General features: G+C 47.2%; 1 protein-coding gene across 1 annotated transcript in view; it reads left to right on the forward strand.

Annotated features, from left to right (window-relative positions):
* Window positions 1-2,287: 2,287 nt before the first annotated feature.
* Window positions 2,288-17,201, forward strand: part of LOC147107517 (cell surface glycoprotein CD200 receptor 1-B-like) — a 39,735-nt gene continuing 24,821 nt past the window's right edge. The window contains exons 1-3 of the mRNA XM_086006591.1: window positions 2,288-2,444; window positions 10,905-11,234; window positions 16,653-16,940. Coding sequence (XP_085862717.1) covers window positions 2,321-2,444; window positions 10,905-11,234; window positions 16,653-16,940 — 742 coding nt within the window. The 5' untranslated portion in view covers window positions 2,288-2,320. The remainder of the gene's footprint in view (window positions 2,445-10,904; window positions 11,235-16,652; window positions 16,941-17,201) is intronic.

Consider the following 17,201-nt stretch of genomic DNA (forward strand, 5'->3'; position numbering starts at 1 on the left):
TGGCTGAAGATGGTTGCAAATGCTTCAGCCTTGTCTTTTGCACCCGTGAGCTCGGCTCCGCCATGATTGAGGATGGGGATATTCATGGAGCCTCCTCCTCCCGTTAGTTGTTTAATGGTCCACTACCATTCACGACTGGATGTGGCAGGACTGCAGAGCTTTGATCTGATCCATTGATTGTGGAATCACTTAGCTCTGTCTATAGCATGCTGCTTCCGCTGCTTAGCAGTAGTCCTGTGTTGCAGCATCCCCAGGCTGGCACCTCATTTTTGGGTGCGCCTGCTGCTAATCCTGGCATACTCTTCTGCACTCCTCATTGAACCAGGGTTGATCCCTTGGCTTGATGGCAATGGTAGAGTGAGGGATATGCCAGATTGTGGTGGAATACAATTCTGCTGCTGCTGATGGCCCACAGTGCCTCATGGATGCCTAGTTTTGAGCTGCTAGATCTGTTCTGAATCTATCCCATTTAGCATGGTGGTACTGTAGTGCCACACAATACGATGGAGAGTGTCCTCAGTGTGAAGATGGGACTTTGTCTCCACAAGGACTGTGTGGTGGTCACTCCTACCAATACTGTCATGAACAGATGCATCTGCGACAGGTAGATTGGTGAGGATGAGTTTGGTTAATCAGACTGGTTTTATTCTTAGTATTGTTTTTTTTGGTTTGTAAGAGACAACCACATTGTTGTGGGTCTGGAGGCACATTAAGGTCAGACCAGATAAGGATGGTAGATTTCCTTCCCTACAGGACATGAGTGAACCAAATGTTTTTTTTACGACAATCTGATAGTTTCATGGTCATCATTACTGATACTAGCTTTATTTAATTAACTGAATTTACATTCCCCAACTGCCCTGGTGTGATTTAAACACATGCCTCTGAATCTTTAGTTCAGGCCTCTGGAGTACTAGCCCAGTAACATAGCCACTATGTTACTGTTCCCTATGGGAAACCAATGAGAATCTAGAACTTTTGGTCTTCAAGGGCAGGGTGAACGGTTCCTCAGAACAGTCATTCCAACACTACTGTCTTTGAACTGCATTTATTAAACATTCTTGTTATTTTTTCTTAGTGCAAGTGCAACAAGTGATCTTTAAGATTCCTCAGTGAGTTCTAAACCACCGTTCAACATTAATGTAGCACGGTGGCATAGTGGTTAGCACTGTTGCCTCACAGCGCCAGGGACCTGGGTTCAAATCCGGCCTCGGGTGACTGTGTGGAGTTTGCACATTCTCCCCGTGTTTGCGTGGGTTTTCTCCGGGTGCTCCGGTTTCCTCCCACAGTCCAAAGATGTGCGGGTTAGATTGATTGGCCATGATAAAAATTGACCCTTAGTGTTAGGGGGGATTAAATACGTGGGGTTACGGGGATAGGGCTTGGGTGGGATGGCTGTCGGTGTAGGGACCGGGTTTGGGTAGGGTTTGGATGATCAGCCATGATCTCGTTGAATGGCGGAGCAGGCTCGAAGGGCCGAATGGCCTACTCCTGCTCCTATCTTCTATGTTTCTACCTCTTTAGATTTGATAGGTATCCAGACAGTTTCCATCATAAACAATGAATAGGCTTCTACCTGTGTAGTTTTTTGTTTAAAACGACCCTCTTTCTTCTCCTTTGGCAATATCCTCCCTCTTCCTCTCCTGAAGGCCGAGATTTTATTCCATGAACCCAGACAGCCATTTGGTACTTTCCTCAAGTGACTATTCTTTATTTCTGACCATAAACAGAGTCGAGCGTGATAATCCTAGCCTCACCCAATATCTACACTCACACTTCACAGCTCTCTGTATCGTAATTAAGGCAGAAACCCTAGCTGCTTTTTCCCATTCCCTAGCTAGAGGATAAAGAGATCAACTGCCACAACTGAGATCAGCTAGCTCAATACAGAGCAGAGATTGAGCCTAGGACCTTGTTCCTGAGGGTGGTTCAGTGCCACAATGCACAATGCATTTATCCACTTGCATCAGGGTAATCACAATAAAACTTATGTGTGTGTGCAGTAAAGCCCAGCTCAATTAGCATCAGAAATAACCCCTATTGATAATATCATTTTGAAAGTTTCTGGCTCTGACGCATCTAACCACAGACGTTGTTACATGAATTAATAGCGTAGTTATGCAGCAATGTTCATTAGCACTCTTTTCCAATCTGAAACAACTAAAGCTCTTTATATATGTTACTTAGCATAGGAAATATATAGCAGATGTAAACATCATGGCAAATGCCTGGTTTGAAAACTTCTTGTATGTAAATAATCGTGATTATGTTCCGCTCTACAGGAATCCACAAATCAGTCACTGCAGGACGATGAGACCTGATGAATTTCTTCGAAATAAGATTTCATTCAAGAAAAGCAGTGCTAATTAAAATGAAATCTCTAAGGAAAAGACTGCAGGCTGCTCTGCTGCCAGTGACCATCCTTATTGCTCTTGCCCAGCCAGGTATACCATGTTTTCTTTTTTTTAAAGTGCCTCATATTTATGGTATCTTTAAGTCTCTTGCATATCCCTGATTTCCTTCGCTGGTGCCTTCAGCTGTCTAGGCTCTATTCTCTGGAATTCCTTCCCTAAACCTCTCCACCTCTCTCTTCTCCTTTAAGACGCTCCTTAAAACCTACTTCTTTGACCAAGCTTTTGGTCACCTGTCCTAATATCTCTTTATGTGGCTCAAGTGTCAAATTTTGTTTGATAATCGCTCCTGTGAAGCACTTTGGGATGTTTTACTATGTTAAAGGTGCTATATAAATGCAATTTGTTGTTGTTGTGTCATGGATTTTAGTTATCTCCTTTATCCCATTGCCATGTGTGTATTGTATAAAATAATAAAAGTGTGTTCGGTTGTACATCTTTTGTTTGAAATCGATCGCCGATCTCATACTAATAGGTAGAAACTTCCATTTCCCCTTAAGTAAATAGTGCCTGTCAAGTTTCAGTTCAGTTTCATATTTTCAGAAGTTGTGCGGGGCATGGCACATGGTTCCTTAAAGGAATGTGTTACTCAGTCACAGAAAATGTTATCAGTTTGTAAAATCTAACAAATGTTACTGAAGAGAAAGACGGAAAGAACTAAAATAACTTTTGTCAAAAGATGCACTGGAACACCAAAAGAATCAACCAAGCAATGATTTCAGTGCTTGCTGTAAATAAGTCAGTACTTACTGGACTGTAAATTAATCCATTATACATTTTTAAGTATAATGATTGAAGTAAAATACAGTTAAATTAACAAAAAAGATCATATCAATATTTTGCTTAAATTCACTAGTTAATGTAATGGCCGTGGTAAACTAAATTTGCATTCAAGAACTCTCAATTTTATTTTGGATTGGAAATGGCTAGTCTTACAATAATTACAATGATAATATATATTTTAGTTTGACGATTAAAGTAGATTCAAACAAGAAATAAGTTCAGGGTAATAAAATCGTACACCTTATATAAAAAGAAACAACACAAAGAGAGGTGATGTTAGGAGTGAATTGCCAAAATAATTGATGTGAAAACTGTCAGTTCTTTCTGTGGGTGAAGCTTTAATCACAGGAGCATTACTTGACCCTTGTATTTACTGCTTTTAGGTCTCAACCTTAAGGGACTATTGTACAAGGCTTTCATCCCTGTATTTGGTTTAAAATTCAAAGCATAGTCATTTTTTTTAAGTGCAACTTTAGTTTTACACGTTAACCTAATTCCCAATGTCGAAGAATAGTTCTGCAGTTTGCACCGCGATAAATTCATAAAATAAATGTTGAGAAAAAGCACAGCACGATGAAACCTGCCCATTAAACTAAACAGGTAGACAGATAAACACATTCATTTGAATTGATATCCCATTTAGATTTAGTAAAACTATTTTAGTCATAATTTCATTTAAATGTTCCAACGATTGATAGCTGGCATTTTACAAAGACTGATTTATATTGTGGCAGAGCCACTGAGGGACTCTGAACAACTGTACATAATTCCCTTTAACGATGTGTTAGCTACAGACTAAATCTGTACCATTGTATATACTGTTTGCATGTACAGTGCGCGGTCCCTTTAAGAGCGCGAGCAAACGCGATGACATCATGCCGCTAATCACGTGATCACCCAAACATGGGAAAAACGTGATGACATCATGACGCCATCCACGGGACCGCCCAGGCAGTCCTCGTGGAGCCTCCGACCTGTTAAGACCTGTATTCATAGTTCTCTTGCATCAATCTGTTTAAACTCGTTAGTTTGACATTAAAAACCTTTTTGATTGATTGCCTGCATCGAACTCAATCTCTAGATCGGAATTTGACCATTCCTACATTGGTGACCCCGACTTTTGTGAACGGATTTCGCAAAAGGAACACAGCATGGAGGCAAACGCCGTTTCGTTGAAACTGCCGCAGTTCTGGGAGCAACAAGCGACCTCGCGGTTCATCCAAGTTGAAGCCCAGTTCGCCCTGCGAGGCATCGTTGAGGATCAGACCCAATACTTATATGTGGTCTCCGCACTCGACGGCTCTACCGCCTCGCGGATCGTCAGTCTTCTCGAGAACCCCCCAACGGACCGCAAGTATGAGACCCTCAAGGCACGGTTGCTACAGGTTTTCGGGCTCACAAAATCAGAGCACGCCCATCAGCTGCTCATTTTGCCCGGGATCGGGGACTCCAAACATTCCGAGCTGATGAGCCAAATGCTCACACTCCTCAGCTCCGATCCAGAATGCTTTCTCTTCAGAGAGTTATTCCTCAGCCAATTACCAGAGCAAGTGCAAGCGGCCTTGGCGAGATCCGAGGTCGAAGACTGCGCAGCGCTCGCTGCCGAGGCAGACAAAATATTTGCAGTTACACAACAGTACCGCGCTGCCACGAGGCGCCCATCCCCCACAGACGCCGCCCCAGCTCCTCAGCCCACGGGGCTGTGCTTCTACCACGCGCGGTTTGGCAGGAAGGCGAGATGTTGCCGCCCTCCCTGCAGCTTCTCTCAAAAAAAACAACTCTGTCCAATGAAAAACAGGTCTAACGGGTGCCCCGCGGCCGCGATGGCAATCAGCAATGCAGGCAAGCTGCCCTTCATCACAGATACGGTGGCATAGTGGTTAGCACTGTTGCCTCACAGCGCCAGGGACCCGGGTTCAAATCCGGCCTCGGGTGACTGTCTGTGTGGAGTTTGTACATTCTCCCCGTGTTTGCGTGGGTTTCCTCCGGGTGCTCCGGTTTCCTCCCACAGTCCAAAGATGTGCGGGTTAGGTTGATTGGCCATGATAAAAAATTGGCCCTTAGTGTTAGGGGGGATTAAATATGTGGGGTTACGGGGATAGGGCTTGGGTGGGATGGCTGTCGGTGTAGGGACCGGGTGCTAGGGTTTGGATGATCAGCCATGATCTCGTTGAATGGCGGAGCAGGCTCGAAGGGCCGAATGGCCTACTCCTGCTCCTAGTTTCTATGTTTCTATGTTTCTATACCCTCTCCGGTCGTCGGTTCCTGTGCGACACCGGCGCGCAGTGCAGCATTCTACCTGCGTCAGCTCTTGATGTACAGGCTGGGAGGCACGGCCTCCCCCTCGAAGCGGCTAATGGCGGAGCCATTCGGACCTTCAGCAGACGGCGGGTCCAGGTGTGCTTCGGCGACCAGCGGTTTTTCTGGGAATTCGTTACGGCCAAGGTTTCGCAAGCCATTCTCGGTGCAGATTTCCTGTGCGCCAACGGCCTCCTGGTCGATGAAAGGAACCGACGGCTGATCAACGCGGTCACGTTTCACTCTATCCCTTGCCACCATAGTAACACCATGTCGCGCACCGTCTCCTGTGCTTTCCCGACTCCGAATGAGTTCGCTCGCCTGCTAGGCGAATTTCCAGACCTGACCAGGCCCACGTTCTCCTCCACGGCCACGAAACATGGTGTGGAACACCACATCACCACCACCGGCCCCCCGGTCCACGCGTGGGCCCGGCACCTCAAACCTAGCAAGCTAGCGGTCGCGAAGGCGGAGTTCGCAACAATGGAACGCTTAGGGATTATTCGCAGGTTGAATAGTCCCTGGTCTTTGCCTCTTCACATCGTTCCGAAACCTGGCGGCGGATGGCGGCCCTGCGGCGACTATCGGCGCCTAAACGACGCCACCACTCCTGATCGATATCCGATCCCCCACATCCAGGATTTCTCTGCCCATTTGGCAGGAAACACCATTTTTTCCAAGGTTGACCTTGTCCGAGGCTACCACCAGGTCCCGGTGCACCCGCAATATGTCCAAAAGACCGCAGTCATCACCCCTTTCGGTCTCTTCGAATTTTTAAGGATGCCGTTTGGGTTGAAGAACGCCGCCCAGGCTTTCCAGCGCCTCATGGACTCCGTGTTGCGGGACCTCAAGTTCCTTTTCGTCTACTTATACGATATCCTCATTGCTAGTCCTAATAAGGAGGAACACATCTCTCACCTACGCACCCTCTTTCGACGCCTCAGCCAACACGGCCTGATTATCAACCCAGCCAAGTGTCAGTTTGGTCTGCACCAAATTGATTTCCTGGGACATCGCATTACCTCAGAGGGAGCGGTTCCTTTGCAAGCGAAGGTAGAGGTGGTGACATCCTTTCCACGCCCGCAAAGCATAAAGGCCCTGCAGGAGTTCCTCGGCATGGTAAACTTTTACCACCGTTTCTTGCCTAAGGCAGCACTGCTCATGCAGCCCCTGTACGAGGCCCTCAAGGGCAAGTCTGGCAAGGATCTGGTAGGCTGGATGGTTGACATGGACCGGGCATTCACCGACACCATGAGCGCCTTAGCCAACGTGGCCATGCTGGCACACCCGCTACCAGGAGCCACCATCGCCCTCACCACCGACGCATCAGATTACACAATCGGCGCCGTTCAGGAGCAGTGAGTGAACGGGACGTGGCAGCCGTTGGCATTCTTCAGCCGTCAACTGCGGCGTAACGAGTGGGCGTACAGTACTTTCGACAGGGAGTTACTAGCCCTTTTTCTGGCCATCCACCATTTCCGGTTCTTGTTGGAAGGACGTCCTTTCACCACTTTTGTTGACCATAAGCCACTGACTTTTGCCATGGCCAAGACCGCCGAACCGTGGTCATCTCGACAACAACGTCAGCTGACATACATCTCTGAATTTACCACAGATATTCAGCACGTGGCCGGTAAAGACAACCTGGTGGCAGATTGCCTCTCCTGCGCGACCATGCATGCGGTCCAGCTGGGTATCGACTACGCCCTCATGGAAGCAGACCAAGTCTCAGACCCAGAAGTGCAGGCTTACCGCACCAACACCACTAGCCTCCAGTTGGCCGATGTCAGGTTCCATTCGGCTGGTACCACGTTGCTGTGTGACGTCTCCGTTCGGGACCCTCGCCCTATTGTGCCGGTCGCCTGGCGCCGCAAGGGGTTTGACGCCATACATGGGTTGTCACACCCGGGAATGAAGGCTTCTCAGAAGCTAATGTCATCTAAGTTCGTTTGGTGGGGCATGCATAAAGATGTCCGCGACTGGGCCAACACCTGCATGGTCTGCCAAAAGGCCAAGGTACAGTGCCACATCAAGGCTCCATTGGTCACCTTTGCAGTTCCTGAGCGACGGTTTGACCACATTAATGTGGACCTGGCAGGACCACTTCCACCTTTCCATGGTTTAACGCACATCCTGACCATAGTAGATCGCACCACCAGATGGCCGGAGGCGGTTCCCCTGTCCTCTACTACTTCGGCGGACGTGGCCAGGGCATTCATCTCTTCATGGGTCGCCCGTTTTGGAGTGCCTGCTGACATCTCTTCGGACCAGGGACCTCAGTTTTCCTCCGAACTCTGGAATGCAGTGGCTCAACGACTCGGTGTCAAGCTACACCGCACCACAGCCTACCACCCACAAGCGAGCGGTCTGTGCGAACGTTTTCACAGATCGCTTAAGGACGCACTGAGGGCCAGCCTCCAAGATGCTGGATGGGCAGACAAGCTGCCGTGGGTCATGTTGGGCCTTCGCACGGCCCCCAAGGAAGATCTTCACTCTTCCACGGCAGAGCTCGTTTATGGTCAGCCACTGCGAGTGCCAGGGGATTTCCTGCCAACACCAACGGAGCCATGGTCCGCCTCACGCAGCTTATCAGTCACCAGGAAGCAGCCAGATGTTTCGCGCCAGGTCCCACATCGCATCACGGGTTTCAGGGCTCTCACGTTCCAGCGGAGCTGAAACAAGCTGACTACGTGTTCATCCGCCACGATGCTCACCGGGATCTGCTCAAGGCCCCATACACTGGTCCTTTCCGCGTGTTAGAGGCAGGAGACAAAACCTTCAAGGTGGATGTCGGTGGTAAACCGGACCACATTTCAGTCGACCGTTTGAAGCCAGCACACCTGGACCTTGACGGTCCCGTCGCGACCGCACAGCCACCGAGACGAGGTCGGCCGCCCACCGTCGTCATGCCAGAACAAGTGCAACCACCCGCCAGACCGCCCGCCGTCTAACAGCTTCCGCTTCAGGAATACAGGAGTCATTCTGACAGGCTTGTCAGACCCCCTCACCGTTTGACTTTTTCCGTTAAAGACAATTCTGGGGGGGCGCATGTGGCAGAGCCACTGAGGGACTCTGAACAACTGTACATAATTCCCTTTAACGATGTGTTAGCTACAGACTAAATCTGTACCATTGTATATACTGTTTGCATGTACAGTGCGCGGTCCCTTTAAGAGCGCAGGCAAACGCGATGACGTCATGCCGCTAATCACGTGATCACCCAAACGCGAGAAAAACGTGATGACGTCATGACGCCATCCACGGGACCGCCCAGGCAGTCCTCGTGGAGCCTCCGACCTGTTAAGACCTGTATTCATAGTTCTCTTGCATCAATCTGTTTAAACTCGTTAGTTTGACATTAAAAACCTTCTTGATTGATTGCCTGCGTCGAACTCAATCTCTAGATAGGAATTTGACCATTCCTACAATATAAAATTAAATATTTGCCATAAATTGTAGTTGCATTCCATGCAAGCAACACTAGCTGTTAAAAAAAACTTGCATTTATATAGATTAGAATCGTGCCCTCATGAGCATTTTGCAACCAGTGGTTTACTTTTGAAGTGAGGTCTCTGTTGTCATTCAGGCATATGAGAGGATTAATCGACATTGAATCTGAAACTGTTGTGTATAATTCCACAATCAAAAATGTCAATCCTTGGCACAACAACTCTTAAGTCTGTCATGCATGGCTACCAGTGGATCTCAAACATGACCCAACTGAATAATGTCTTTTGACAACTTCAACAGAAGTTGCACTGTTCCCTCTGAGCCTTTCAATGTAACTCTGAAGATAACTAGCTTGTGCTTTTCAAACAATTTATATTATAATAAGGTATTTTACCAGATTGGAACTGATCATTTCAACACATTGCCCATGCTTCAGTACAGCTCTACTTAGTCCAAGCATCTTTCTTGTGTTAAAGTGGTATATAAGATCTATATTCTAAAGGACTGTGTTACATTTTCTATAACGTTAATAGGAAGGTGCACATTAGCTTGATTAATTTTATATTAGTTCGCTTATTAATTTAAGATCTTAAAATAATTAGATAAGCATCTGGCATTTATTTCTTAACATCAAGATTCAAAACAACTTTAGAAATGCCATCAAAATTGTAACAGTGGCCACAGGTTCAAACTGACAAAAGACAAATTTAGGAGTGTAAATGTGAATTCTGTGTAGTACGTTTATTTTTTTAGGAAGGCACACCTCCACCAATTGCAGTTTAAACAGCACTGCAGCCTCCATCGTGGACCATAAAACTCCACTGTTATCTGAGAGGTGATGTATCATTGGTAAAAGAAGTATACAGTGAGACATTTCTGGGTTAACATTTCTATTAATCGTTTGCGCAGGGAAAGAGGGAAACTGGGTGCAATAAGAGTGAATGGAGAGAAGAGAGACTGGGTAGTGTCATATATAGGGTAAGGAAAGAAAGTATGTTTGGGCAGGGTCATGGACAGAGGGGATCAGCCGGGTCACAAGTCAGGAGGTTGAAGCGAGAGACTGGCTAGGGTCATTGTTTAGGAAATAGTAAGAGAGACTGGACTGTAGAGGGAGAAACGGACCATGGTTCACAGTTGGGGAGGAAGAAGATCAAGATCAACCGAGTTACAGTGAGGGGGTAACAAAAGGGAGAGCGAGATAGAGATCAGTACTGGCTTACTGAGACAATCGACACTTTTAGTACTTTTTGGAGTACATTTGGAAAGTTATAGTGATGAACAAAAATACATAAACACACAGGAGACATTTTGAAGCTACTCAGAAGTGCACAGCAAATATTTGATAAAAGCTCACCAGGAACTGGTAACTGCAATATCAAAGACACATTAGATAACAGTTTATTATTTAACAATGTACTTTGCACTTATATTTTCAGGATTTCCTAGTACAATTATGTCATTAAAGTTCCATTCCTGATTTTCAAAATGGTTGCATTTTTGACCAGATCCAATATCTCAACTGTAAGCACAATAAACAGTACAAAATCTCTACCAACCATCAAACTTATTATATTTTCTCATTCTACATTTCTGGCCAATGGAACTTATTAATTTCACCTACTACTGACTTTTGCTATAAATTTGGACTGTGTGAAACCAAATTCCTGGTTGTCAAGGACCCACTCCACAGCACTGCCCACTATTAAAAAAACAAATGGCTGCCAGATATATATGCAAATTCCACCAGATCTGATGTCTATATAAACACTAAATGCAGCAAAAAACTATTTTAATGAAGAAGATCACAAAGTTATCGTCAGTCTGGGCAATGCTTCTGACAGTACAATCTGAAGTAACTTACTGCTGCCCTTATTTACTGTTGCCCTTATTTACTGCTGCCCTTATTTACTGCTGCTCTTATTTACTATTCAGAACTTTTTTTCATTCTTATTCCTTTTCTAGGTTTCCCTGTTGCAGAAAAAGCAAGTGCGCTGTTAGGTAACAAGGTGGTCTTGAGTTGCCCATTTAATGGAAGTGTGACTATGATATCATGGTGGTTTGATCGAATGCACCAACGTGAACAGATAGCAGCTCTCCGATGTGATTCGAATCAAATGGTTAGGTTTCCTTACATGAAAGCCAGAATAATAATTCCAAATACAACATGTATGTCTAATAATGAAATGAATCTCCAGATACAGCCTGTGGACCTCGCTGATGATGGGAATTATACCTGTGAAATTGTAGATCAAAACGGAGTTCATGAAGTAACCTTCTCATTATCAGTGACAGGTAAGACAACTGACACTGTTCAATAGTGACAGAAAATTGAACTTTGTGGAAGGAAGCATTTTCACTGCACTTTAACCTACTATTTGCTTGTTTGTTTTTCAAATGGAGACCCTGGACACCACAGGGTAACTTTAACATCACCCCCTCCCCCCCCAAACTGGTGGGAGGGAGGGGAGGCGGGGGGCTGGTTAAAATTTAAAAATCTGGAACCCGACCCTAACCCACCTCCAACGCGCCCACTTCTGCTTTTCACGGAGGTGGGTTGGGGGGTCGGGTGACTAACCTGCACTCAGGAGGCAGGCCCATCACTGAAATATTTTAATGAGGCTGTGCGTCTCTAATTTAACAAGAATATTACTTTTAACGCTTGGAGGCCGGGTTTCCCGGGCCTCGGGAAACCCAGCAGCTGAAGGGAGGCGAGAAGGGCCATCAGGTAAGTGCCTTTACAGCACAGCTTGTGGGCCAGGAGAAGCAAGAGCGTGTCCCTCCAGCCCTCTCTGATATCAGAAATCCATGTGATAGGGGCCTGGATAGTGTGGTGTATCAGCACAATTTTCTTTCACTTTTGGGACCCATGTCCTCTTTCTGTAGTTGCAAGGATCTTACCTGAAATCAATTTATGCAATCTCATTTCCTACTTGATACCAATTTATAGCATAGAACCACTGTATATATAAATTGGCACAATGGACAAAGGGGGTTATTTTGGTGAAGGGGTGAAAATAGACGCTAGATGGCTGCTGTGCTAATAAGACACGCCTATTTGAAAGTCTGGTTTTAGCACGCAATTTTGGTCCCAATTGCTGATTACCACAATATGAATTTACCTGGAGGTGTGAAAACAGACACCTGCAGGTTTAGCACTCAAGCGCTGATTAGACACCATTTTTGTGGACTCCACACACCCACTTCCACTGAAGATGTGGAGTGTGCTGGCTGATACAAGCAGCACATTTCAGGATGGCTCAGGGACCGAGGGAGAGGGTGCACAGGTTTTCGGATGCGGCAGTAGAAGTCCTAGTGGAGGAGTTCCAGAGGAGGAGGGAAATCCGGTACCTGCAGGGGGGAAGAAGTCCACCTCCCCCTCCTGACCCTCCTGTCCCTCTCTCCTGCAGCAGCTGATGCTGCTTTGCCTGACCTCATGTCCTCCTCCCAGTCTGCCTCCAGACCAAGGGGGGCCCCTAGCAAGATGGCCATGATCAAGCACTCCCTATCTCCTGGTGACTCCTATGAGGTGTCCAATAAGGTGGAGTAACACAGCACTCACTCTTTTGAGGTGAAGTCCTCAGAGAATTTCCAGAATAAATGTTGATAGAGTGTTGATGAAGTCTTGACAAAGTGTCACAGAAAGTCTCCCGATGTGTTTCAAAAGTCCTCTTCAAACCTCCAGCAGCAAGTGAACAGTAAAAGGTGATGTACCTTTAAGTAGCGCTAGAAATCCTTTGCAATGACTCTAACAGCTGGTCACTGTTAGGAGAAGGTGTTACGTCAAGCATTATCCACCAAAATGTCATGCAGCTACCTTAATGAGCGCTAGCAGGCAATTTAAGTGGCAATCAGCCCCATAATGATCCTCCAGGTGGCCATTCCTAGTGCAAGTTTCAACTCCTTTACCAGGATGGTGTTTTGCCCGGCCACGTTTCAGCTTAAGACCCCAACTTGGCCACCTCGCAAGCTCTTTAGCACACAAATTATCCGGGCAAAATCATCCCCTAAATTTTCCATGTTTGCAATTCACTGGGAGCACATATCTGGGAATCACGTTCTTGAAGCCCTTGATTTTTATGCCCAAAACGTACTAGAGTCACAAAATTGAAATTTTGCCCTTAAGTTAATACTCTGAACCAGAGCCATAAGAATTGCTTATTGTGCAATGTGAAAAAATTCAAAGGGAGCTTTACTCTGTATCTAGGCTGAGCTGTACCTGACTTGAGAAAATGTTTATTAAAACATCAGGGCCTCGATTTTCGGCTTGTGTGGGAAACGGTCGGGTTTCCCCGAATGTGGGGTTTCTGACACACATAAAAAAGTGTCAGCCAGCTCCACGCAATTTTCCCTCAATTGGCCAATTAATTCCCAGCATGTGGGAAGCCTTGCTAATTGTCCAATTCGAGTCAGAAATCCCCACATTCTGATGTCATCATTCGTGGTGCTTTCAAGGTCCATAGCAAGCACTGTATCCTCTGAAGGCTTCCAAATGAACCATACAGGATGGCAGAGGAGCCTGCAGCAGCTGTGGCCAGTGCCAGACCCCGAGCTGCCTTCAAAATCGATGAGGCTTCACTGCAGGCATTATTGGATGGGGTTAGGGCCCACAGGGAGGTCCTCTTCCCAAGGTCAGGGAGGAAGAGGCCTCCCACTGAGACCAATGCTGCATGGATGCAGGTGTCAGCAGATGCCAACTCGCTGGGAGTCACCAGAAGAACCTTGGCATTTCATCTCTAACTCCTTCCTTTACTCCCCCACAGTACCATCCAGAGCCCCTGTTCTCACTGTGGAGGAGGAAGAGGCTGTGCAGCCAGACTCCTCAGAGGAAGCTCCAACCTCTGAGGGCACAGCGTCAGCAGAAGTAAGCGCACCCAGCACCAGCGCAGACACTCACACCTCGGGGGGACCTACAGGACATAGAGTAGTGTTGTCACCTGGTGTTTCACAGCTCACAAGTAAGCCTCAGCAGATTCTGGAGACAGGGACAGCAGTGGAGGGTCCTCGTCGGAGGGCGCAGGACACTGCCAGCTCAGCTCAGCTACGCTGCATGTTGACCCTCTGCCTCTGGGTCCATCCGCAAGAGAAAAGGTGATGGATCTCCATGCACAGATGCAGGAGTCTCTGGCAGGTTTTGTCTCCAGGGTCGCTGCGAGTGTGGAGCGAATGGAGGAGTCCATAACGACCATGAGCAGAGCCTTTGTGGAGTCATTGGCGCATGAACGCATCACCATGGAAAAGTTGGCAACCTCCATGGAGGAGATAACTCGCCAGGGTACGGAAAACATGGTGAGTGCACATAAGAGAATGACATCTCTTGAGGAGCGTTGGCCATCTGTTGAACAGAGAAACCAGATCCTCATGGAAGTCCTTCTGAGTAGGACTGCCAGTGCAGATACGGGTCCCCATGGCCCCCTAAAGTGCAGCAAGGTGCTCTCAAGCCACTTCCAAGCGCTGGCCCCTTCTGGTCTGTGCAGCTTCAGGTGAGTGAGCAGCAGCCTGGTGCTCCTGGTGCTCATCCTGCTGTTCCTGGTTCTGCTGCTGCCGCCTCTGCTGCTGGAGATCCTCTAATGGCAAGAAGGGAGGGAAAAAAAGGCGTCCCATGCTTCTCATAGATGCCTCCGCTGAGGAAGCGCTGAGTGAGGGTGGCGAGAGGGGCTTCCCAGGAGATCGCATTAGAGAACTGTGTGAGGCTCCAACCTTCCACAGCTGTGCCCAAGCCTTGAAGAAGTAGCCCCAAACCTGCAAAAACAAGGTCCTTCAACATACAAGTGCTGTCCCTTTAAATCGCAGCTTCTCCGATTGACCTGCAGCTGACAGCAAGCAAGCCGGCAAGCTTCACGCCAGGTCTCAGCAGCGGGGTTCCCCACAGGCGTGTTTGATGTGGGGAAAGCCCCAAAGTCGCAACGGCCTCGGAAAATCGACTTCAACAAGCTGATTATTGGTAATTAGTGTGCCGACGACCAGTCCCGCCAGCGGCGGCCGGGACTGAAGCGGGGCGCAGGGAAACAGTGGTCCGAAAGTCGGACGGGGTGGGGAATCAGGCGGGGGGGGCCCCGACCCGCTTTTTCGCCGATTTTCGGCCCCCGGCCGCCAGAAAAGCTGCCCGGCGGCGGCCAGAAAATTGACCCCCAAAAGTTCTGCGCAGGCTGTGACTTAATCTATAAAAGGGGAGAATACTTCAAATAAAAAGAACTCCCCGTAGACTTTCTTCTTTCTTTCCCCTTTAAGAAATCAAATGCCATTCCTAACTTTCTGGCCACAGTAATGACTGCTTGAGGCTGTCCAAAAACATTTCACTTAGATCATTTAGAAATACCAAGGCCTAGAAATTCACTGGTGCCCCGTTTGGGACGCCAGTCTCACCAGGGCACTGAAAGTACCGCCCCGGAAGGAGTCGTGGCCGCCCGCCACAAATTCAGTTTCAGCACCCCAGACGGAAGCGCAGCGCGACTTGAGGCGCCCCGCATCCCTCTTGGGGCGCTGCAACTGAAAATCGCAGCGCAACGTGCCACAGCGCCACATGCTGCGGCACGGCGCGCTGCAGTACTGCAGGCCTTCCTCCCCTTCTTAAAGGGGAGGGGCCTGCTGCAGCACGCTCGAAGAGCGCGAGTGCCGGCAAAAGAGCCCGGCACCGAGGAGAAGTGCCGGGCTCTTGGGACACAGCCGGCACAATGCGGGGGGGTGCTCAGGAGGCCGGGGACGGTGGCGCGGAGAGGTGCTGGCAGGCGGCCAGCAAAAAAAATGGCCACCCCGCACCTCAGCGTCTCTACCGCTGCAGGTAGGCCCCCTGAACCGGTCGCAAATTGCGACCGGCGTTAAAGCAGGGGGCGCTACCAAATTTTGCGATCGCGCCGGTAATGGGGCGCTGCGCACACCGATGACGTCATCGGTAGCGGCGCAACGCTAACGGCTAGCGTCGCCATTAGCATCCCGCTAAATTTAGCGGGAGGTGTGGCCAGTGGCGTAAAACCCACTAAGTGCCCTCTTTGGGCGCTAATGGGTGGCGCAGCCCACTGAATTTCTAGGCCCAAGATTATCAGACTGGGCTGAATTCAAATTCACATCCTAATAGTGTTCTACCCAATGTGAGTCACACAGGGTTATATTTTCCTCCTTTTACGAACTTTAGCAAAAAATTAGAAGTGAATAAAATGTGTTGTGATGTTGGTAAAAAAATATTTTAAGAGACGTCTTGTCTATGTTTAGCAAGGCTATCAGAATGTCCATCCCTCCAAAAATGAACTAATGGACAATGTGAAAAAAATTGATTTTTCATGTTCTTGTCAAGGACTTCATTTGCAGAGTCAAATTGAATAAACATTTTTAATTCAGTTTAAACCTGGCATTACTTAGCTTAATATACATAAGAATTAGCATTGGAGTTACAGGAGTGATTAGTACAGGCCTGTGCGGGAGGGTGTTTAACATGGTTTGAATGAACCCCTAAAATCGGCAGCAGTTTGAGTTCCAAAGCCAGCAGCTGTCAGTACTAGCTCAGTTTCTACATGTTAGTTTGAGTTTGTGTTACAACATCCTATTGTGACACTATCATAGGCTGCTTTAGAGCTTGATGTATTATTAATACATTCATATAGAAGCCAATGTATAATTCTGGAAAATATTGGTTAGATTGGTTGAAGATTCAATTAAAAATTTCAGAACATGTGCACAATGCAAGTTTCAATTCAAGTATTGTTCTGTCTTTTGCAGTTCCACCCGCTATATCTTTCAGTATTGAAAACACATTAAAGGACACAATAACTGCCATATGCACCGCTTCAAGTGGGAAACCAGCTGCAGAAATTACTTGGTACCCAAATAATTTAGGAAACTTCTCAATCAATATGACCCATCACAGTAACAGAACCATGACTGTACGAAGCGAGTATAACATTACCACCCACCTCTTCAGTGAGGAGATAATCTGCATTGTAAGCCACCCAGCATTTAATGGGACACAAAACTATACCATTCCACAAAACAGTCCAGTTCCACATGGTAAGTATATCTAAAATATATGTATTGCATTTTCATGAATGAATGGGATTCATTGTGCTGACGTTTACAGTAAACCACAATTAAACAAAACTAAACATAAAATAGCATTCAGCAAATACTAGTTTATATATATAAAATATAAATAAAAGTTCCATAGAAGAGGGGCAAGTGTCAGACAACTGGCGAACAGCTAATGTTGTTCATATATACAAAAAGGGAGATAGAACAAAACATGGGAACTATAGATCAGTCAGCTTAATG

This window comes from Somniosus microcephalus, chromosome 14 (genome assembly GCF_052327205.1).
Source record: "Somniosus microcephalus isolate GS21.2 chromosome 14, FLI_Smic_1.0, whole genome shotgun sequence".
Lineage (NCBI taxonomy): Eukaryota > Metazoa > Chordata > Chondrichthyes > Squaliformes > Somniosidae > Somniosus > Somniosus microcephalus.